Source organism: Tursiops truncatus, chromosome 1 (assembly GCF_011762595.2).
Source record: "Tursiops truncatus isolate mTurTru1 chromosome 1, mTurTru1.mat.Y, whole genome shotgun sequence".
In the NCBI taxonomy this organism is placed as follows: Eukaryota; Metazoa; Chordata; class Mammalia; order Artiodactyla; family Delphinidae; genus Tursiops; species Tursiops truncatus.
This window is the reverse complement of record NC_047034.1, coordinates 96084849-96109664: the sequence shown is the minus strand read 5'-3', so window position 1 is coordinate 96109664 and position 24816 is coordinate 96084849. Positions and strand designations below refer to the sequence as shown.

Sequence of the window (24816 nt, the reverse complement as noted above, 5' to 3'; positions counted from 1 at the left end):
TTTGGTTGTTGCTAATATACATACATAGTTTTACATGGCTGCACTCAGTGTATACAGTAGTTTCTCAGGGGTTTTTTTTTTTTTTGTCAGTGATCATCCTTAAAACATTTTCCACTTTATCAGTCCACAAAATTGTGATTTTCATTATGTTAAATATTTCATATTTTATTATGTTAGTATTCCATTTTTAATATTTTGGGGTATGTTTAGCAGTGTTCTTTAAGATTTGAATATACACTAGGAATAATTCTTTTTCTTTTGAACAATTTTCTTAGTATATATTTCCAGAAGTAGATTTCTGGATCAAAAAGTCTTTCATTGTCAGATTAATGGTTCAAATTATTTAAATAATTTAAATAATAATGTTGCAGTTTTATATATCCTTTGGTCCAGCAATTCTATTCCCAGGTATATATCTGAGAAACTCTTCTGCATTTCCATTAGGAAATATGCACAGAAATATTTATTGTAACATTATTTATAGTAGAGAAAAACAATAACAATGTTAATAAAATGAATGCATTTTGGTATATTCATACAGTGGAATACTATTTGGCATTTGAAATAAATGAGGTAGAGCTAATTTATATTAGCTGAACAAACCTAAAAAATACAGTGTTGTCCAATAGAAAGGAAGTTGCAGAAATGTATATATAACTTGAATCACTTAAATAAACTTGGACATATGGAGAATAGTATATATTTGCTTAGGGAAACATACATATGTAGCAAAAATGCACAGGATCAATGAACTCCAACCTTCAGGTAGTGGTTGCCTCTGAAGGGGGAGAAAGGGTACACAGGGACATCAGTTGGATTTGGAATGTTTTCTTAAGTGAGGTAAAGAGATCTGGGTGTTTTAAATTTTTCCCTATTTTTTCTGTCTTTGAAATATTCCATTTTTTAAATGTAAGCCTTTCAAGTGATCTACTTTCTCTCCACTCAATATTAGGAAGGTTGTATATTGTTCCCCAGAGCTAAGCCATTATTACTTGATGAGATCTCTTTTCAAATAAAGCTTTGTTAATTAAGTTGTGATTTTTTTTTAAAGCAGTGTGTAAAAGCTGCATCTTGGGTAGAATTATCTACTTTCAGACTGGTTTTTTTTTTTAATTAACTGATATTTCATATTCAACTTTAAGTTAAGTGATTTAAAACCTCTTTACCAATTCTTAATTTCAGATGGTTTAATATGAAGTTTTGCTAAAGTTTTTATATATTCCTAGGCAAAATTGAAGAAGTAGTTCTTGAAGCTAGAACTGTTGAGAGAAATACGGAACCTTATAGGAAGGATGCTAATTCAATCAATGGAATGCCAAATATCACAGTAGAAATTAGAGAACATATTCAGGTATTTGGGACTCTCATCCCACTACTGTGTTTAACATTTTAAGGACATTAGAATTATTTATTGAACAGTTTTATATAATTTTTTTCAAGCTTAATGAAAGTAAAATTGTTAAACAAGCTGGAATTACCACAAAAGGACCCAATGAATATATTCAAGAAATAGAGTTTGAAAATTTGTCTCCTGGAAGTGTTATTATATTCAGGTATGTTAATTAGAGTTCAAACTGTTAACTTGACTTATATTTAAAGTGTTTTACATATCCTGTTAATTTTGAATAAATTACTCCTAAAAATTAACTATATTTTAATTAATGTTTTCAGAGTTAGTCTTGATCCACATGCACAAGCTGCTGTTGGAATTCTTCGAAATCATCTGACACAATTCAGTCCTCATTTTAAATCTGGGAGTCTTGCTGTTGACAACACAGATCCTATATTAAAAATTCCTTTTGCTTCGTAAGTATGCCTTATTTTATGGAGATTTGCACTTTAATAACTGATAAGTTACCGCAAGCCTGATTTAAGCAATTTTAAGAGTCCTGTATATCCTTGTTGCTTAAAGGATGGTCTAAGGACCAGGAGTATTTTCATCACTTAGTGTTAACATTTTGTCCTGTGGCTTGTGCCTGTGTATGCAAGCATGTGCTCTCACTCATACACTCCCAGATAGATAGATAGATAAACATGTATACATATATATGCTATACATATCTATCTATCTATCTATATACACGTCTCTGTATACATATACACACAGGTTTTCTGAACTATTTGAGACTAAGTTGCATACTTCATACTTCTTACCACTTCATTTATTTAATGTCAATGCATTGTTCTAATATATGGCTATACCATAATTTATTTCATCAGTCTACATTTTTTGGACAGCTGAATTGCTCCCAATTATTCCCTATTATGTATGTCTTTGTACATTCATCTTTGCATAAATCCTTTGTTATTCCTTTACTAATCAGATTAGCCCTTGCTAGGTGGTACCATATAGTACTAAAGAGTATGGGTTTTGAAATTTAAGGCTGGGTTTAACTCCAGCTTCACCACTGTCAGTATGATCTTGAACAAATTATTTAGACTTTCTTCATCTCAGTTTCCTCATCTGGAAAATGGGGCTTATAATAGTTCCTACCTCTTAGATTTTGTAAGGATTAAATAGGATAATGCATATAAAGCACTTAACACAATTCATGGCACATAACGAATACTCAATATATGTTTGATATCATGAGTACTAGGATAATTTCCAGGGTTGGAATTTCTGAGTTAGACTGTCTGTATATATGAGGCTTTTAATACTGCCAAATCTGCTCCAGAAAGATTATATTAATTAATATTTTCAGCTCTATGTAAAAGAGTCTAGTATCGCACATCCTTACTAATACTGAGTATATATTATTGTAATGTTTAACAGCATAGAGGATGCGACTAGACTGCTAGGGTTTGAGTCTAATTTCAGACTCTTAGCTGTAAGACGTAAGACCTTGGGCAAGTTACCTAAGATATAATTATAGTGACTCACAGAATAGTGTTTGACACAGAGTGAGTGATCAGTAAGTGTTAGCTATTAGTCAAATTGGTAAACATAAAATACTTTAAAATGATATCTCAATTTATTTTAAATTTTAAGCTAATTTTTTTGTTCATCAGCCATTTGTATTTATTTGGTGATATGTCATTTTACATATTAGCTCATTTTTCTGTTCCGTTCAATTGTTTTTGTTGTTTCTTAAGAGCTTTTATTAATAAGGGTATTAACTCTTAATTCAAACCATACTTAGTAGTTACATTCTAAAGAAAAATCTGTGATGAAGCAGTTTTGTGTTTCTATGGAAGGTTTATAAAATGCACATTCCTCATCAGAGCTACTTAGATTATTTTGGGACAAGATCAAGAAATCTACACTTTAATATGCTTTGCAGGTGATTCTTATGCAAGGAGTTCACTGACTACATCTTGAAAAATACTGCACTAGAATGGACTTGGTACTGAGGCTACTGATAGATTTGACTCACTCTTGATTCACAAATTGCCAAGGAACGGTTAGTCCCAGCTGGGAGGAGGGAGGCTAACAAAGACCGAGGGAACAAAGCACAGCTGACAGTTTTCTAAGCTCAGAGGATATGTATTCAGTTATATAAAATGAAATTATATAACTGAGTAGTTAGAAGTGCAAGAAAAGAAAGTAGGGTTTCAGCTGCATTCAGGTGTAGTCATTTACACAATCTCACTGCTAACTGGACAAAGGGAAACCAAGGCGATGATAGTTAAACACTTCCTTCTGCTCATTATCAAGAAACATCTTTATCTAAGAAAATCTGGTTTCTTAAACAACCAAGCTGAAGGGTAATGCAACCTTAGGAGCTGAAAGGAGAAGAGGAGAGGAATGTAGCAGTAGAGTAACACATGATTTCTAAGGTCGTTAACTGTGACTTTTGATTATCCTTTTATTGGTCCTTTGATAATTATTTTGAGTTTAAGATAATTAGCATAAAAAGTTCTTATTGCCCCACATAGGAGAATATAAAGAAGAGGAAAAACTAAGTCTGAACTAGAAAGATTAAAAACAAATTTATAAGATAAAGGATATAGCAACCAAAAGATTTTTCCAGTATACTTCTAATTAATAAAATTTAGCACTTGATTATTTCTTTGGCTTGGGAGAAATGTTACTTCTAATTGAGTTTTTAGCATGTTTATCCTCTAATTATTATTTATAAATGTATATTGTTTACAATGTATAGTATAATGCTGAGTTCCTAAAACATACATTGCTAAAACATTTTTTGTTATGATTCATATTTTCTTTATTTTTATTGAGAGCAAGTGAAATTTCAGTATGTTTAACCAGTTTTCTTTATTTTCCAACTTTTAGTATTGCCTCTAAATTAACTTTGGCTGAGCTAAATCAGGTACTTTACCGATGTGAATCAGAAGAACAAGAAGATGGTGGAGGGTGTTATAACATACCAAACTGGTCATCTCTTAAATATGCAGGTCTTCAAGGTAAGCAAGTATAAGGATAGTGAAACTTTTCGGGGTTTTTTGTTTTTGTTTTTGTATTTAAGGGTCATATGGTGTCTTCCTTATAGGAATAAGAGTATGGGCTCAGAGTTCAACTGCTTTGGCAGTTGAAATTATGGCTCTGCCACCTACTCATTGACCTCTGGCAAGTAACTTAAATTCTCTGTGCCCCAACTTCTGCCTCCATAAAATGTGAATAATATTGTCTGATTCATAGACTTTTATGAGGGTTAAATGAGTTCATTCGTTTGGGCTCCAAATGGGACTAGGTTGTAAATATATTCATCTTCCTTTTTTGTCTAATTGGAAATATTTTTTTGTTGCATATTTGTTTTAACCTACAAAGAGAACTTTCAGTTAAATATTATGCAGTTAGAGTAGTTGTAAAGTGGGATACAGGAACTAAATATTTAACTATCAGTTTAATTCATTTGGCTGGTAATATTTTCTTAGATTTTTATCTAGGAAATTTGGTTTCTCACACATGTGTTCCTGGTTCATATAGTTTCCCACTTACCAAACCTCCTTTTCAACTCCTTATTTCTCTGTCCATCTAACCCATCTTTAAGGGCCAATTCAATTCTTAACATCTTCCACAAATCTTTCCTTAACTATTGCTTTCACAGTAATTTCTTTGTCCTCCAGACACCCATTGCATTTATCTATTATGTCTCTTATTAGCCCTTGGAATTTACTGCCTTATTTTAATAATAAATATAATTTTTGTATGAATCTTTATTATGGTGGTCAAGAAATAGGCTTTAGAACCACACTTTGTGGGTTGCACTGACTAGCTGTATAACTATATGGTAAACTCTCTGTGGCTCAGTTTTCTCATCTGTAAAATGAAGATAAAAACAGAATCTGGGCTTCCCTGGTGGCGCAGTGGTTGGGAGTCTGCCTGCCGATGCAGGGGACACGGGTTCGTGCCCTGGTCTGGGAGGATCCCACATGCCGCGGAGCGGCTGGGCCCGTGGGTCATGGCCACTGAGCCTCCGCGTCCGGAGCTTGTGCTCTGCAGCGGGAGAGGCCACATCAGTGAGAGGCCCACGTACAGCAAAAAAAAAAAAAAAAAAAAAACAGAATCTACCACAAGGGGTTACTGTTAGAATTAAATGAATTAATACATGTAAAGTACTTAGACAATGCTTATAGTTCATAGTAAGTATTCAGTGAAATTAGCTTTAAAACTCCACTACGTAGACTGTACCTTGAGAAAGAACAATGTTTGCCTTTTGGGGGATTCTTGGTTTTTAGCTTTCATACCTTCTACAAAATCAAGCACATAAGAAGCTCTCAATAAAAATTTGTAAGACTTTTTGTGCTTATGACATTTTGTTTTTTTCTAAAATATTCTCATTTTCAACAAAAAATGTTTTGTGCTGTGAGTAATAAAGCAATATATATCTTACCACTCTTAAGCAGATACCTACCATTTTCACTCTGAGCTGTTAAACTCCTTCTGTTTGCCTGAAAAGACCATACTTGTGTGAACTTCTCTTCTGGCCTTTATGTTTCTTAAAGTTACGTCCGGTTTTTTACTAATTTCTCTTTACCTTCTCATGAAATGATTTTTCTCATTCTTTCTAAGTATAATTGCCCTTCCCTGATTTATTTTTTACTCTATACCAATCCCTTTACCCTCTGGCAATTTAGTATTTCCAGCAGCCACCTGATATTTCCAGCAGGCTGTTAATAGCAACCTCAGATTAAATCACACTTAACCATTTCACTGACCTTTCTCTCCTCTAACCAAAATCCCCCTTCCCTACTTCTTGTGACAATACATATTCAGTCATGTTGGAATCCAGGAATCCACTTTTGGACCTGCCCCTTTTATCCTCAACATTTGATCAATAATTAATCAAAATTATTGTATATGTGTTCACCCCACATCAATAATCATGACTTCTGGATTTTTTTCTGTATTCTCTTTTGGTATACTATTTCCTTTTTATTTCCACGGTTATCATCCTGTCTAGGACTAAGTCCTGTCTACAAAACCAACTAACCAGTTTTCCAACCTCTTGATACCTTTTCCACAAATCATACCATCCCATTGGGTATCATCAGACCTCTCTTCTAAAACACTGCTCCGTCATGTCATTCCATTAGTCAGTAAGTGGAGCTAACACTTACTGAGCAATATTTACCTTCCCTGAAAATGCTAGGGTGTATATAGACCATTATTTTATACTGTCTTGTTTTCTAGATTTTTTTATGTTTTAAGCTTTGTTTCCTAAAGAAGATTATAAGCTTCCTGAAGGAAAGAATATCTTAAATTTATATATTTATTTTTTAATTTCTCAAAACATGCTATATACTCAGTAAAATTAATTAAATTCTAACTAAATAAATTTATTTGAAATGAAGTCAATGAAGCCAATATAATTTTTTAAGGTGGAAATTACTACCTTATTAAATAATGAAAGTTGTACTCTTGCTCTGTCATTGAAATAATAGAATGTGCTATATATGCATAGGAATTCTAATACTTCTATCTGAGTAGTACTTGAGGATATGCCTGTATACCTCATTTTGATACTTCATTTAGTTCCAAGTACCTCCTGTTATATTTCAAAGAGCCTCTCCAAAACAGACTTTATTTATTACCACCATAGGTGCTCTTGCTGTCTCTGAAACCAGTTCTATGATTTTCTTAAATCTTGCCTGAATATTAAGGAATCCACCACTTTTCAACTGTGAAAAGATATAGACTTATCAGTTTTCTTCCCCCAGATCCTTAGGGCAGGGAAGCTATGCCAATTGCCTTTGAATATTGTAATATTAAAATTCAAAAGAGCAGGACCAGCCCCAGAAAATAGGAGTCTAGGAAAACTCCGCATAGCTCCTGTGACAGCAGTCCCCTTCAGTATGCCTTTGTATCTTGGTTCAAGTCAGTATTGCCACACTTATCTCCAGCCCTGGGAAGTGCCACTAAGGACTGTGCAGTCCTTCTGTTTACCTGTATATGTGTTCACCCCAAATCTCTAGAGACTAGCAGCAGCCCAGGCTATGAGAACAAACTACCTTTGCCAGTGATTAAATTGTCATGATATTTCTCTAAATTTTCAGGATTAATGTCCATATTGGCAGAAATAAGACCAAAGAATGACTTGGGGCATCCCTTTTGTGATAATTTGAGATCTGGAGACTGGATGATTGACTATGTCAGTAACCGGCTTATTTCACGGTCAGGAACCATTGCTGAAGTAAGTAAAGCTATATTCTAGTCCAGAAAAACAAGGGCACAATAAGAAGTATATTAACATACTACATATAATATTTATATTGTTTTCTAACCTGAAACATTATTTTCTAAACTGAAACATTTTCCTCCCTTCTTCATCATCTTTCAGTTCTAATAAGTGAAAATCTGGTTAATAGATTGCTAGATAGTAGAATTGAATGTTTGGATTTAGCTTTTAAAATACACCTAGCCTATAAGCACATCAAATTAACTCTTAAAATTATTTTATAACAGGTTGGTAAATGGTTGCAGGCTATGTTCTTCTACCTGAAGCAGATCCCACGTTACCTTATCCCTTGTTACTTTGATGCTATATTAATTGGTGCATATACCACTCTCCTGGATATAGCATGGAAGCAGATGTCAAGGTATATCCAGCAAAGCTTGAGTAGATAAGCATGTTTGTATAGAAGCCACATACAGTCAGTTTAAACACTCTTAAAAGACCAAAACATGAGGAATTGTCATACACACATAGAGCTGAAGAAGTTGATAAGTGGGTAGTAAATTTATTAACATCCTTTAATCTGGAACACACAAAAACAGATATTAAAATCTGTTCTATAAAACTAAAAAACGTGTTGATGGGAAATTTTAATTGTTTTATGTTATCTGTTTCCGTTTATTCCTTGACTTGTTAAGTTAATGGATACAATTTCGTAAATCTACACACAGCATTCTTTTTTCTAATTTTTCATTAATTAACAGAAAAAATATTCTTCTATTATGATAAAGGAAATTTGCCTTTATTGGTGAATTTCCCTAAAATGAAACCACAGGTCAGAATGTACCAGTGAAGAGCTGCCAAATCGATTTGGGCATGATCTCAGAAGGAACAAAACTTCAGCCCTACCATTTGTTTTACAACAGGCCTTTTAAAGCCAGCTAGACAGAATACTGGGTGAAATGAAAGCAGTTCTGAAACCTTATCCAAATTGAAAATTTTGTTCTACTGATATTAGCATTGTTACACATTTGTGTAGAGAGACTTTTTGAAGGGAAGAAACCAAGTAAAATAATATTGCCAAAAATTTTTGAATCAATGGGTATAAAATTTCAGGTATGCAAGATGAGTAAGTTTTGAGATCTGATGTACAACATTGTGGCTATAAATAACAATACTGTGTTGTACTCTTAAAAATCTGTTTTACACAGGTAGGTCTCAACTTAGTTGTTCTTACCCTAATAAAATTTTTTGAATAAATAAATGAATAATAAAAAATTTTGTATTTCCACACATAATATTTTGAACTCTATAACATTGTTGCAGCTTTGTTCAGAACGGTTCTACCTTTGTGAAACACCTTTCCCTGGGTTCAGTCCAAATGTGTGGAGTAGGAAAATCCCCTTCTCTGCCACTTCTTTCACCTTCCCTTATGGATGTACCATGCAGGCTGAATGAAATCACAAGAGAGAAGGAGCAGTGTTGTGTGTCTCTAGCTGCAGGTAAGAAATTATGTACAAGGTTAAATGTGTAAGTCAGGATTTGAGAGGACACTATGAAGAAATTATTATTAAAAAAACTCATGATGTTATTCAAGATTTCATGTTACTGCTTAGTAAAATTTCATAGGTATTCACTTGTAAAAATAATGACCGTTCTAACTATTTAATTACCACTGTGCACCAGACATTTATTTATGTGCATTTTTTATTGTGGCCAGTTAATCCTTTTTTTCATGTTTATTTTTCCAACTTATGACATTTTGCATTTTTTAATCAAATTTGTTTTACTACCCTTTTTCCATTACACTATACTTGTTTCCCAACATTAAAAATTAACCCAACCTTGTAAAATTAACCCAACCAAGTTACAAAACACGAAACAAATGTTAAATAATTTTTATTATGTGTCTAATTGCAATCAAATGCTTTCAGCTCTATTGGTATTTTTCCTGAAAGTAGATTTAAAACCCGAATCAAGTAACAAGTTGAAATCTAAGCAAAATAGGCTTTTGGTTTCTTCTTAATAAATTTCAAGCTATTTCTAAGAAGTATTTAATATTTGAGTCCACTGAAGTTTAGAACTTCCCAAACTAAACTGAAAAATACTAACTGCAGGATGAAAGTAACAGTGTTGTCCGTGTGAATTCCTCTGTTTACCCTTAAATTTGCATTTGCTCAGACCAAGAAAAAAGACCTAGTGGACCCAACAAATAAAAAAGAAGTTAACTTTTCATTTGGAATGATCATATGAACCTTCTGAATGTTTTAATTATGTAATTGTGTTTTAGATTTTCACTCAACTATTTGATCTCCTTCTGGTACTTTCCCCTGTGAATCCATGCAGATGGTCATAAAACTGAACAGGGCCATTGTGAAAAAAAGTTGATAGGCAGAATTTGATTTTAAAGCTTATTGTTTAGAAGCCTATTACATAGAATAGTGATCTCAACATTTTTGATTATTCACTGCTGTTGTTAAGCACTCCCAAAATAAATATACTGATATATTGATATCATAAATGATATACTGATATAAGCTATGATACTTGGTATGTTTACATATCAGGTACAATGTAAAACAAAAAGAGAAACTAAAAAGATAAGTTCATAAATATAAATAGAAGTTCTGGGATTTCTTTCTAACATGCTAAAGGAGAGTTTTATATACTCCATACTAACAATATATAGGACTGTTCTCAGATTTGCAGATAGATTTCTTCGTTTCATTTTTAAATGAATACAAAGGCCAGGAATACCTTCCTTTGGTGACAGTGGTGCAATATATGTATATAATTATAAGCTTTTATAGTAATTGACAAGGTAGAAATCATTCAGAAGATGTGTGATCTTAAGTCATATACTCTGAGAGTTCAAAAAGTTAATACAAACATTTCCACACATCAGTGCTAGAGATTTTAGTTTTGACTTTTTAACAAAGACTAACTGCCTGTATTTTGGGGCATACCAACTCAAACTCACCCTTGGATCTATCTATACTTACATTTTATGCAAGGTATTAAGTGGATTAAAGTACCAGGAAGTCTGTGCCGCACAGAGTACTATATATATATGTGATAGCTGCTGTCATCATCATCATCAGAATTACATCATCAACCATATATTGGGTTGGCCAACAGGTTCCTTCGATTTTTAAAGTAAAAATAAAAGACACGTTTTTAATTTTCACCAAGAAGTCTATTGAACATCGTATGCACCGTTTTGTTCCATTACCTTCCCAAAACTTTTTATCTTTTTGAGCAAAGAACTGTTCCAGGTGCCTTTTACAGTCTTCCAGGGAATTGAAATTTTTTTTTTCCATTAAGAGAATTTTGTAAAGACCGAAATGAATGGAAATCCAAAGGTTCAATGTCTGGTGAATACAGCGGATGAATCAGAACTTCCCAGCCAAGCTGTACCAGTTTTTGACTGCTCATCAAAGAAACATGTGGTCTTGAGTTATCCTGATGGAAGATGATGAGTTTTCTGTCGACTAATCCCAGATGCTTTTCGTCGAGTGCTGCTTTCAGTTGGTCTAATTGGGAGCAGTACTTGTTGGAATTAATCATTTAGTTCTCCGGAAGGAGCTCATAATAGAGGACTCCCTTCCAATCCCACCATATACACACATCACCTTCTTTGGATGAAGACCGGCCTTTGGTGTGGTTGGTGGTGGTTCATTTTGCTTGCCCCACAATCTCTTCCATTCCACATTGTTGTACAGTATCCACTTTTCATCACCCATCACAATTTGTTTTAAAAATGGAATGTTTTCGTTACGTTGCAGTAGAGAATCTCATGTGGAAATACGGTCAAGAAGGTTTTCCTCACTTAACCAATGTGGAACCCAAGATCAAAGTGATTAACATAACCAAGCTAGTGCAAATAATTTTCAATGCTTGATTTGGATATTTTGAGTATGTCGGCTATCTCCCATGTGGTATAATGTTGATTGTTCTCAATTAATGTCTCAATTTGATCACTGTCAACTTCAACTGGTCTACCTGATCATGGAGCATCGTCCAGCGAGAAATCTCCAAAAGAAAACTTTGCAAACCACTTTTGACAAGTTCAATCAGTCACAGCACCTTTCCATACACTGCACAAATCTTTTTGTGCGTTTCAGTTGCATTTTTACCTTTCTTGAAATAATAAAACATAATATGCCAAAAATGTTGCTTTTTTTCTTCCATCTTCAGTATTAAAATGGCTACACAAAAATTCACCAATTTTGATAAGTTTTTTTTTTTAATGCACGACAGATATGACAGCTGTCACAATACAGTATAACAAAATTATGTTGAATGAAGTTAAAGACAACTAAGCGCTACTAGAGCCATCTTACGGAAAAAACCAAACAAACTTTTTGGCCAACCCAGTATATAAACTGTATATGTGAACCATGTATAAACAATACCCAAAGTGTTTAGGGAAATTTTGTACCACTGTTTGAAAGACAATATAGAAAAAAATGTCTGATGTTACCTTTAGTTCTGATGTTTTCTTAACAGAAGAACATACAAGGTGAAGACCCAGTAAACAGAAACTTAAAGTTTTGTGAAGTATTGCCAATTTTTGTTTATCTTAGTCAAATTCTTTCACCTCTCAATTTACCTTTTATAATTAATCTTTTATTTCATTCATTCAGTAAATTTTTATAGTGATATGTACCAGTTACAATTTTCAGTGATATACTTTGGTAAACAATGCAAATGAGATTTCTGTTATCATGGATCTTATTTTCTATTGGGGAGAGACATTCATTCAACAAACCAGAAAACAAACAAGATATTGTCAAATAGTGTTAAGTGTTTAGAAAATAGTTACGAATGAATGCTGTGAACATTTTATGACCTCAGTTTTCCCTTCCTAAAATATTTGTTACATTTACTTCAGCATAGTTGGTTTTCTTGAGTGAAATGCTAATTTCCTTTACTTTCCTACTGATTATTGTTTTTAGTACAGATAACAATTATATTCTTTTCATGTTTTGTAAGAAACCAAACTCAATCTAAAAGTAAAATTTTAGATTTTATCCATCAGTCACTCTGTTTTACTTCATGCATAAAAGCTGCAGTTACCTAGAATGTTCAGGTTATTTGGCATCTGAAATCCTTGTTTTCATCTGTAAAAATTGTCTCTGGCTAACAAACTATACACTTCTAAGTCATTTTAAGTCAATGGGAAATTTGGTAATAAAGTAACTCTATAGTGATAGATTAATAAACATTTAATTATGTATCATTAAGGTAATCATCTCATATTTAGATTAATTTGTTGCCTTCGAATTACACATAGAACCTTTTAAAATATATCATTACTATTATATTAAGAGTTTCTTGATGTGTTAATTATTTGACCTCTGATTTTAATCTTTAACTTTAATTTACTAAAAGAAAGTTTATCTGTGTTTAAAGACTCACACATTTGAACCAATTCAGATAAGCATCGCTCTCTAGCACTGATTCTTAATCTATTTTGGGTGACAGATTCCTTTAAGAATCAGATATGATTATGGAACCTCATCACACAAAAGTTGACATTAAGTATAGCCATACATTCTGCAGATACCTTAAGAGGGTTTAAAGACTCTTTTTAGCTCATCCTTGACCCCCAAATTTAGAGCAACTCATCTATAGTAATGGAGTTCATAGGTTTGTGTATATTAAGGTTAATGTATTACTTTGTTGTGTTTTCTGTTAGGCTTACCTCACTTTTCTTCTGGTATTTTCCGCTGCTGGGGAAGGGATACTTTTATTGCCCTTAGAGGTCTGCTGCTGATTACTGGACGCTACTTGGAGGCCAGGTAGGAAATCTCTAAAAAGTTGCAATGCAGGTTTATGTTCGCATGTTTTTCACATGCTCTTCAAACTTTTCTTATTCATCTATTCTCAACATTTGGGAGGCATGTTTTCCGTAGGTGTGTTTTTTAATTTTATTTTTTATATATTCAATTAATAGAATCGTAGAATTTCAAAGAAGTGAAAATCTTTAAAGTTACCAAATTCTAACCCTTCATGTTACAGATCAGGTTATCTTTAGCATTTGCTACTTTATTTCAAGTAAAACTAAAAAATGTATAACCATATTACTAACATCACTCACTAAAGAGTAAAATTTCTATGCCCAAGTTAAGTGTAAGAACTCAGATGAACTTTTAGGTAAAATTGGAAAGTCTGCCATTTTCTGTTCTTTCATAATGAAGGCATTGCTGGCTTTTTGATGGAGTCCGGTAGAAAGAATTATAATACCAGGTTTTCTTCTTTTTAATGTCAGAACTTGTAACCTCCAGTTTTATGTTTTCTAGACTTAAAATGGTGTTTTCTTATGTCACAATATTATGTATGAATTTATCGGAGGTAGAAAAGAAAGGCTCTACATCAGTGCTGTATAGTGTTCCACAAATCAGCAGTGTCACCATCATCTGACAGCTTGTTAGAAATGCAAGTTGTTGTTCTCTATGCTGGATCTGCTGAATCCAAACCTGGGGGTGGAAAGGGCAGATTTGGCAGATGGCAATCTGTGTTTTTGCAGGGGCTCCAGGTGATTTTCAGCAGCCTAAGACTAAAGTTTGAAATCACTGCTCTGCAAGTTAAAATTTGTAGCAAAAAAAGCATTTATATGTTACCTTATTTTGATGTCACCCGAGAAATAACTGGAGGTTTGCCTCTCCAAATGACAAGTTTTATTTCTGATCCTTTTAAAATTGGAAATTTCTAAGTAAGCATCAAAAATGTATTATATGCTTCCCTATACTAACCTAATATATAATAAGACCTTTTATTATGGACTTAAGATACTATTATGGGGCTGTAGAAATTTGGGAGGCTGTGTGCTTCTTCCCCAAATGCCCCTAAATGATCGTGATTAAGAAGTAGGAAGTGGAACGTCAGGAGCATAGTATAGTGGTTAAGAACTTGGGTTTGGGCCAGACTACCAGGTTCTAATCCTGGTTCCAAATGCCCACCTGACAAATTATTTGTTCTCTTTGTGCTCTTCGTAGAATGGTTATAGCACTTACTTTATAGGGTTTTTGTGAAGATTAAATAAGCTAATACGGTTAAAGTATCTAGAGCAATGTCTGCCACATGCTAAGCACTCCATAAATGTTCATTTTTAAAATAATTATTTTTACTTTCATTGTTATCTGGGCTCCCAATGATCACTTCTATGTACTGTCAAAAATTTCTGCTACTTAGTTTTACATATGACTGTCTAGATCAGGCATCAGGTAACTATGGCCTGTCACTTGTTTTGTATGACCTATGAGCTAAGAATGGTTTTTACGTTTTTAAAGGATCATTAAAAAAAAAAAAAGAATATATGATGAGACCATATATGGCCAACAAAGCCTAAAATATTTACTGTCTGACCCTTTACAGAAAAAAAGTTTGCCTACCCCTGATCTAGATGACTTCCCAGAAGATAATGCATTTGTTACGGTAGTGCTAGCTGCTATGAATTATAAACTCTTAAATTTCAATGGCTTTTCACAAACGAAATTCATTTGCTTCTGATCCTGTACGGGTGTTGAGGAGGGAACTTTCTACTTAGTGGTGAAGGGATATAGGCTTCTTTATCTTCAGGATATACCATCTTCCAGGGACTCTAGGTTCTCTCCAGTCAGCTGGCAGAGAGGGAAAGAGAGCCTGAGGAACACACACCTGTTCCATGTACTTAACATTCTTTTGCCTTAGAATGCAGTCATCTGGCCACAGCCAAGTGTAAGGTAGGCTGGGATGTATAGGAAAGCCATTTTGGTGGACACATGGCTGTCTCTACCACAGATAGTTCTACTTCCACCCTCTGCAGAGATGTTCATGGACAGAGGACTTTTTATTCAACTTTCTCATGTATGACATGTTCTAGATGATTAAGATTGCTAATACTCTTTTTAGTAATTGGAAGTGTCACAGTCCATACTAACACTTTGGTACTGCAAAGATAAAAAGTTCCTCTTACACTATAATTTAAGAGATGGGCGTGGGACTTCCCTGGTAGCACAGTGGTTAAGAGCCCACCTGCCAATGCAGGGGACACAGGTTCAATCCCTGGTCTGGGAAGATCTCACATGCCACGAAGCAACTAAGCCTGTGCACCACAACTACTGAGCCCATGTGCCACAACTACTGAAGCCCGCATGCCTAGAGCCCGTGTCTTGCAACAAGAGAAGCCACTGCAATGAGAAGCCTGCACACCGCAATGAAGAGTAGTCCCCACTCACCACAACTAGAGAAAGCCCATGCACAGCAATGAAGACACAACACAGCCAAAAATTTTAAAAAATTTTTTTAAAAAGAAATGGGCATTGAACTGATATATAGAATTAATTAAATTTCTAAATGGTTTAGCCAAAAAGCGTTGAGGCCTAGAGATTTTAAATGCCTTTTCCAAGGTCATACAGATGGCAACACTAGGATTTAAATCTCAGTCTTCTTATTTCTCAGTTTCATGCTCTTTCTAGAATGCCATGCCATCTTACAAAGTTGTCATTTGGTGTATGATAGTAGAATAACACTTTGAAAGATAAAATATTCTCTACAAGTTTTTGAAAATAAATTATGTTTTTCAAGGTCAGTTTTTACCCATTTATTTTCTTATATGGTTGTTTTATTCTTGGTATCTGCTATTTAAAGTAATAAGATTCATGTTCTTAGTTCCTCAGATTTTGAAATACGAGGGATTTCAAAAGTAAAACCTAGAGCTATGAGGGACCTTAAAAATCACCCAGTCCAATCCCAAACTCCACAGATGAAAAAAAATTCTCCCAGAGGTGGTTAGTCACACAGATTGTTAGAGAAAAAGACAGGGCTAGGCTCAAGGTTCCTGACTTTTAATTCAGTGCTTATTTTATATTATGACCTCTTTCTACATGAAAATACAAAGAAATAAGGGCAGGAGAGAAAATACATAAAAAATAATGATTACCAAGAGTGACTTTTTTGTCTTCAATTTTTTAAGTGATTGTTTTCATGTCAAATGATTCACCTAATTCTGTTGTTTTAGGAATATTATTTTAGCATTTGCTGGTACCCTGAGACATGGTCTCATTCCTAATCTCCTGGGTGAAGGAACTTATGCCAGATACAACTGCCGAGATGCTGTGTGGTGGTGGCTGCAGTGTATTCAGGATTATTGTAAAATGGTCCCAAATGGTCTAGACATTCTCAGGTGCCCAGTTTCCAGAATGTATCCTACAGATGATTCTGCTCCTTTGTCTGCTGGTACACTGGTAAAGATCATTTCTTAAAATAATTTTTTTTCCTGAAAAATGACTTTTAGCTTCTAATATAAAATACATGTAAAATTAAGAATCTGAATCTTACAAATTCTTCAAATATTGGTATTTATTTAGCACCTGCTGCTACTATGAGAGATTACAGAGATAAGACTTGCTGTTTGCCTAAAGAGCTTGCAACATGGTAGAAGAGGTGATGTGTATATAATACAATCATTGCAAAAAAGAGGGAAGTGCTGTGTAGTCTCATAAAAGAAAGAGAGATGATCTAGTAGGTGGGTCTCAGGAAGGACTACAGAAAGTAACTTTCAGGTGAAACTTTTAGGTGAAAGTAAATTTCACCTAAATTAAACCTTGAAAGGTGAGTAGGATTTCATCAGAGATGAGGGAAGTTGTGAGAAGATATTAAAGATGAAATGAATAATAAAGCACAGGGTGGATTGACGCACAGTTTAGGACATACTGCTCAGTCTAGTTTGGCTTTTTGTGTAGGGTACCTATAGGGTAGTAGGGGATTGTGGAAAGGGTGGACCAGGTTGGAGAGCCTTGGCTACCAATCCAGGGAGTTCAGAGTTTATCTTATGAGCAGTGCAGAATGAATAAACATTTTTTTGTGTTCTTTTTTCCCCCAGGGATATTGTACTTTTGCCACTTCTGATCTGCATTTATGTTATAGTTTATTTGGTATGGAGCACTTCTAAGCTACCTCAGGGCTAGCATAGATTTATGTCACTACAATGTTTCTATCATGAAGTGTTCAAAGAATATTTGTCCAAAAATTTTTTTAACCTAAAGTAAATTACCATTATAGTATATAGTTTATCTCCATTGCTATGTATGTGGATGAATTAGAACAGCAATGCCAATTTAAAACTCAGATTTCTGTATAATAAGCTAGATTCATTTATTAGCTGAACTGTTCACTCTAACGCAGATTACACAAGCTCACAAGATTATTTTTCATGTATCAGCAAATTACAAATTATTTCATGTCACAGAATTTATAGTTAAAACTACAGCATGTTAAATGTTCATATGCCAAAGGTCTGATCTATTATATGATGTATAGGAGCTGCTTCTTTCCCCAGTCCCACCCCTTATCCCCGTTTCTCCTTTTAAGGGAAAAATATATGTTTCCACAAAACTTCAGTTGTGGAATTTGGGAGACGATAAGAAAAATGTGATTTCTAACAGAGGTAACATCCATTATATCTCAAACAGGATCAACCACTGTTTGAAGTAATACAGGAAACTATGCAAAGACACATGCAGGGCATACAGTTCCGAGAAAGGAATGCTGGTCCACAGATAGATCGGAACATGAAGGATGAAGGTACATAACTTTAGGTACATAGTAAAGATTTAGTGATGAGATGAAATTAAACCTTGTAATTGTTCATTTATTTCACAAGTATTTTATTTGTGTATAAAACTTCAGAATATAATAATGAAAAAGATTAAGAGTTTCTGATCTCACCAGTTTAGTTTTAGTTTCTAGAGGAAAGATAAAATGTTATATCTTTTGTCAGCCATTTTGAAAGGTAATTTTGGTGCTTGAATTTATAATCATAACAATAATTGCTAATAACTAAGTGCTTGCTATGTGCTAAGCATTGTGCTAACTACTTTACCTACGTTACTCCCAGTTAACACTTCTGAGAACATTGTTCCCTTTTTTATTGATAAGGTGACTGAAGCAGAGTAGTTTGCCCAGAGTCACACAGGTGCTAAGTGGCAGAGCTAGGATTTCATCCAGTTTGTCTGCCCCATAATCTAGGCTCTTATAAAATACTTTTTATAAACAGGTTTATTTGTATTCAGAGTTAAAATATACTTTTATAACCTCTTTGAAATTCATCATATTCCTATTTTTATGGCACACTGTCATCATCATTAACCAGTGCAAGGCTAACAATAATTTATTTTATTACTCATTCCCCTAAGAGACATTCCAATGGGTTTGTTGTATATTCATGTATTGTCTTATAAAATATATATTGCTTTAAGTGCATATAGACCTTTTTTTCAACTTTTTAATTTTGAAAGAATTGGGGATGGATAGAAAGTTACAAAAATGACACATAAGTGTACCCTGAACCCTTCATCCAGCTTCCCCCAATGAGGACATCTTATATAACTGTAGTACAATATCAAGATCAGGAAATAGATATTAGTGTCATACTGTTAGCTAAGCTATAGACCATATTCCTTTTTCACCAGTTTTACGTTAACTCATCTGTGTGTGTGTGTATGTGTGTGTGTGTGTATGTGTGTGTGTGTACTTCTGTGCAGTTTTACCTCATGTATAGTTTCATGTAACCACTACCACAGTCAAGGTACAGAGCTGTTCCATCACCAAAGAGGTTTTCCTTGTGCTATCCCATTATAGTCACACCAACCACCCCTGGTCTCTAACAACTGCCAATCTGTTCTGCATCTCTATACTTTATCATTTTGAGAATGTAGATAAATGGAATCATATAGTATGTAACCTTTTGAGATTGGTTCTTTCACTAAACATAATTCCCCTTGAGAACTATCCAAGTTGCTGCATTTATCAATATTTTATTAGTTTTTATTGCTAAGTAGTATTCCCTTTTATGAATGCACCATTCATCTTTTGAAGGATATTTAGGTTGTTTCCAATTTTTTTGGCTAATACAAATGGAGCTGCTATTAACATTCATATACAGGTTTTTTTGTAAACATAAGTTTTCATTTCTCTGGGATAAATGCCCAATAATGTGATTGGGTGATGTGGTCAGCACATGTTTTGTTTTATAAGAAATTGCCAAACTATTTTCATTTCACATTCCCACCAGCAAGCTGGATAGATCCAGTTTCTCCACGTCCTTGCCAGAATTTGTTGTTATCACCTATTTTCAGATGTTCTGATAATTGTGTAGACCACTACACATTGTGGTTTTGATTTGCATTTCCCTATTAATGGTTTTAAACATCTGTTCATGTGCTTATTTACCATCCATATCCCCTCATTGATGAAATGTCTATTCATGTCTTTTATCCATTTTCTAATTGGATTGCTGGTTTTCTACTGTTAAGTGTGTGTGGTGAAATACATGTTTACCATTTTATCATAAAGTATATCATTTTAGCCATTTTTAAGTGTACAGTGCAGTGGCTTTAAGTACATTTGCACTGTTTTTCAACCATCATCGCTATCCATCTCCAGAACTTTTTCATCATCCCAAACTGAAACTATACCCAGTTAGCAATAATTCCTCATTCTCTCCCTTGCTAGCCTCTAGTAGCTACTAATCTACTTTCTGTCTCTATGAATTTGACTATTCTAGGTACCTCGTATAAATGGAAGTATGTAATTTTTGTCTTTTTATGTCTGGCTTATTTCACTTAACATTGGTATATCAGAGCTACATATACTATACTCTTATGCCCTTTGTTTAAACACTACCACATTCCTTTCCAGAATTACTGCACCAGTCTCTATTCCCATTAACAATCAAAGTAGCTTCTTAAGTGTCCATATGCCTACCAACATTTGGCATTATCCTCTAATGCCAAATATGGGTGTAAAGCCATATGTAATTGTTTTAACTCGCAATTCTCCTGTTATTGAATTTGAGTATTTGCTCATATGTTTATTGGCCTCTTTGGAAAGTTTCCTTTTCTATAAATTATTTGTTCATATTCTATGCCTTTACTCATCTTTCTTTTGGCATTCCTGTATTTTTCATGTTGATTATCAGGAGTTGTTTGTTTATTCTAGATATTTGTCCATCATTAGTTTTAGAATTGCACAAACCTTTTCCCAATTTATCTATGGTGTTCTTCACCATATTTCATTTCAGAAATCCTACCCCACCTTCATGTCTCAAAGATAATCTCTCACATTAACTTCTATTAACTATGTGAGTTTGCCTTTTACAATTTTTTTTTTTTTTTTTTTTTTTTTTTTGTGGTACGCGGGCCTCTCACTGTTGTGGCCTCTCCCGTTGCGGAGCACAGGCTCCGGACACACAGGCTCAGCGGCCATGGCTCACGGGCCCAGCCGCTCCGCATCATGTGAGATTTTCCCGGACCGGGGCACAAACCCATGTCCCCTGCATCGGCAGGTGGACTCTCAACCACTGCGCCACCAGAGAAGCCCTACAAATTTCTTTTAAAAGAAACAATTCGTTCCACTTTAATTCATTTTATTTTTGTTCTTATGATTCTTGTTTTCAAGACCTATATCTGTATTAATTTACCATGTCTATGTTCATTTCTTTAACTTATTAAAATCTAACAGAATAAGTAATTTAGTGTGTGCCCCTCTCCCTGAATTCCTATTTGATATTATCAGGTGGAATTTCAGTTTGAATTGTTATGACTGTACTTCTTTTTGTTTTCTTTGGTTATTGCTTTTTCTTAGGCAACAATAAACTTTTATGTGTAATTTGATCATCTTTTCATTCCATCTCTCTTACTAATATCCTCTAAGATTTATTTCTTTCCTTATTTGAGTTAATCAGATGAGCTTATTTATTTATGTTAATATATGAAAACCTCTCAGAACAGTGCCCACTACTACAGTGCCTTGCTGTAGTCATTTTATTGTTGCTATATGAGTATCTTTAGTGCTGCTATATGAATGTTTTTAAAGTTGGAACTTACATGTCAAGCGCTCTGAGGCCTTGTATGGCTGGCAGTATTTTTATTATGCTTTCATATTTAAATGACAGATTAGACATAAATGCTTTTTTTCTTAAATGCTTTAGAAAATATTATTCTGTTGACTTCTTGTTTCCAATATTGCTATTGAAATGTATATGGACCTATACCTTGTTCCATTAGAAGTGATCTACTCTTTCTTTCTTGAAGATTTTAGAACCATCTCTTTGTCTGAATTCAGGATTTTACTCTAATTTTCCTTATCTGTTTCATTTGGTACTGTATGAGTGCTTTTAACCTGAGATCTTTCTTGATTCTAGGATATTTATCATTTTATTTCTTCAAGTATTTTCTTCCTTCTCTTTCCACTTTCTGGGGATACTTTTGTCAGGATATCTTTTGATTTAATTCTATCCCCATAGCTTTTATTTTATTTTATTATTTTTGTGTGTGTGTGGTACGCGGGCCTCTCACTGTTGTGGCCTCTCCCATTGCGGAGCACAGGTTCCGAATGCGCAGGCTCAGCAGCCATGGCTCACGGGCCCAGCCGCTCTGCGGCATGTGGGATTTTCCCGGACCGGGGCACGAACCCGCGTCCCCTGCATCGGCAGGCGGACTCTCAACCACTGCGCCACCAGGGTAGCCCCCCATAGCTTTTAGCTCTTTTTTTCTATTTCCTCCCTTTAACCATTCCTGCTACCTCTGGAGAATTTTTCAATCTTATCTTCCATCTCACTAATTCATTCTTAGCTGTGTCTATCTACTGTTTAGTCCCTTATTATCACTTTATTGTTTTCTTTATTTCAACTATTAAAAATTTCAGACCTAACGTCTCCACTTAGTCATTTTTAATGTCTTTTATTCCTGCTTCATGTTAATAATATCTTACCTATGTCTTTGAGGATATTTAATTTGCTTATTGTATATTATTGGTCCATCTTGTCCAGTAATTCTGCTTCATGTGAAATATGTTACTCAGTTTCTCTTTTTATATAGTCATTAGACTCCTCTGGTATCTAATGTTTATGTTTTCCCAATAATGTTTACCTTATCTTATCTAATGTTTATCTTTTCATATTCCCTTGATTTATCTAATGTCATATTTCATATCCCTTATCATATTTCATATCCCTTGTTTATCTTATCTAATGTTTATCTTTTCATATTCCCTTGATTATTAGCTACTCTGTAAGCACTGAAAAGAAGCAATCTCCTTAAGTTGTAACACAGCAGCCTTACGAGCCAAGGTGGAATAAAAGTCCAAAGTGTCTGGTCAGGTCTCACGTATTTTTTGTTTGTTTTGTTTTTTTGTTTGTTTGTTTTTTTTGGAGAGAGTTGGGTTTTTTTAAGGAATTTATTTATTTTTGGCTGTGTTGGGTCTTCATTGCTGCACACGGGCTTTCTCTAGTTGCAGTGAGCAGGAGCTACTCTTCTTTGTGGTGCACGGGCTTCTCATTGCAGTGGCTTCTCTTTTTGCGGAGCATAGGCTCTAGGCGCGTGGGCTTCAGTAGTTGTGGTCCACGGGCTCAGTAGTTTGTGTCTCGTGGGCTCTAGAGCACAGGCTCAGTAGTTGTGGTGCACAGGCTTCATTGCTCCACGGTATGTGGGATCTTCCTGGAGCAGGGCTCAAACCCGTGTCCCCTGCACTAGCAGGCGGATTCTTAACCACTGCACCACCAGGGAAGTCCTCACGTGTTTTTATTAGTTTCTCCCAAACATTATGTGACTTCTTCACATCAATACCTCACATATACTTCTGTAGTTTCTCCAGGGTTGATTGTGGGGAGGGAGCCAATAGCCTGGAATACTTTGCCAACTCATCAGAAAGTGCAAAAATAAATTTTCTACCCACTTTTTGCATTTGAAACAACCTATTCATTCATAGTCATTTTGACTTGTGTACCTTTTTGTATGTGTTCTTATGACTTTGTAGCTAAATCTCTGAGATTTACTCACTAAACATTGACTATCCAATTATTTAATATCAAATAAATTAAAAAGCTCTTTGCCTTTGTGTCATATATTTAATATCAAATAAACTGAAAAGCTCTTTGCCTTTGTGTATCACTTGACAAACATTTTCCAGAAGCTAGTACCTCTATTCCTAGCTCATAATAGAGGAAATAGGAGGAGGTAAAAGTAGCTTGCCCAAGGACATACATCAACCATCCATTAATAAACATAGGGGGAAGCATTCAGTCTCACCAGTACTCAAACAAATTCATGTTAAAGTAGATCACTGTATATATATATATATATATATATATATATATATATATATACACCACATCTTATTTATTCATTCATCTGTTGATGGGCATTTAGGTTGTTTCCATGTCTTGGCTATTATAAATAGTGCTGCTGTGAACATTGTGGTGCATGTATCTTTTTGAATTAGAGTTTTCATTTTTTCTGGATATATGTCCAAGAGTGGGGTTACTGGATCATATGGTAGTTCTATTCTTAGTTTTTTAAGGAACCTCCCTACTGAAGTGAGCCAGTGAACAGTTTTGAGCAGGAGTGATATGACCTAACTTAGATATTAAAAATATCACAGTGACTGCACCAACTTACATTCCCACCAACATTGTACAAGGGTACCCTTTTATCCACATCCTCGGCAACATTTTTTATTTGTAGGCTTTTTGATGATAGCCATTCTGACAGATAAAAGGTGATACCTCATTGTGGTTTTATTTTCATTTCTCTATAATAGCTGTGTTGAGCATCTTTTCATATGCCTATTAGCCATCTGTATATTTTCTTTGGAAAAATGTCTATTCAGGTCTTTTGCCTATTTTTTTATTTATTATTTGGGTTTTTTTTAAATATACTGTGTTATATGAGCTGTTCATATATTTTGGATATTAACTGCTTATTGCTTGCATCATTTGCAAGTACTTTCTCCCATTCTGTAGGTTGTCTTTTTGTTTTGTTGATGGTTTCCTTTGATGTGAAAAAGCTTTTAAGTTTAATTAGGTCCCATTTGTTTATTTTTGCTTTTATTTCTTTTGCCTTAGGAAACAGATCCAGGAAAATATTGCTGTGATTTATGTTAGAGAGTGTTCTGCCTATGTTCTCTTTTAGTTTCAGGTCTTACATTTAGGTCTTTAAATCATTTTGAGTCCATTTTTGTACATGGTATGAAGGAATGTTCTTATCTCATTGTTTTACATGTGTCTGTCCAGTTTTCTCAGCACAACTTATTAAAGAGGCTGTCTGTTCTCCTTTGTGTATTCTTGCCTCCTTTGTCATAGATTAATTGACCATAGCTGCATGGGTTTACTTCTGGGCTCTCTATTCTGTTCCATTGATCTATGTGTCTGTTTTTATGCCAATACTATGCTGTTATGATTACTGTAGCTTTG

The 24816-nt window shown here is 34.3% G+C and overlaps 1 protein-coding gene across 2 annotated transcripts in view; it reads left to right on the top strand.

Moving 5' to 3' along the window:
* AGL (amylo-alpha-1,6-glucosidase and 4-alpha-glucanotransferase) overlaps positions 1–24816 on the top strand; it is a 79439-nt gene that overhangs the window by 31883 nt on the left and 22740 nt on the right. Inside the window, exons 18-27 of one of the 2 annotated variants that reach the window (XM_019919868.3) lie at positions 1227–1351; positions 1441–1553; positions 1672–1806; positions 4238–4368; positions 7462–7598; positions 7871–8004; positions 8907–9082; positions 13282–13384; positions 16585–16810; positions 18038–18149. In XM_019919868.3, the coding sequence (XP_019775427.2) occupies positions 1227–1351; positions 1441–1553; positions 1672–1806; positions 4238–4368; positions 7462–7598; positions 7871–8004; positions 8907–9082; positions 13282–13384; positions 16585–16810; positions 18038–18149 (1392 nt within the window). Of the gene's footprint in view, positions 1–1226; positions 1352–1440; positions 1554–1671; positions 1807–4237; positions 4369–7461; positions 7599–7870; positions 8005–8906; positions 9083–13281; positions 13385–16584; positions 16811–18037; positions 18164–24816 lie in introns of both variants that reach the window. The other variant, XM_073810504.1, reaches the window with a different exon arrangement.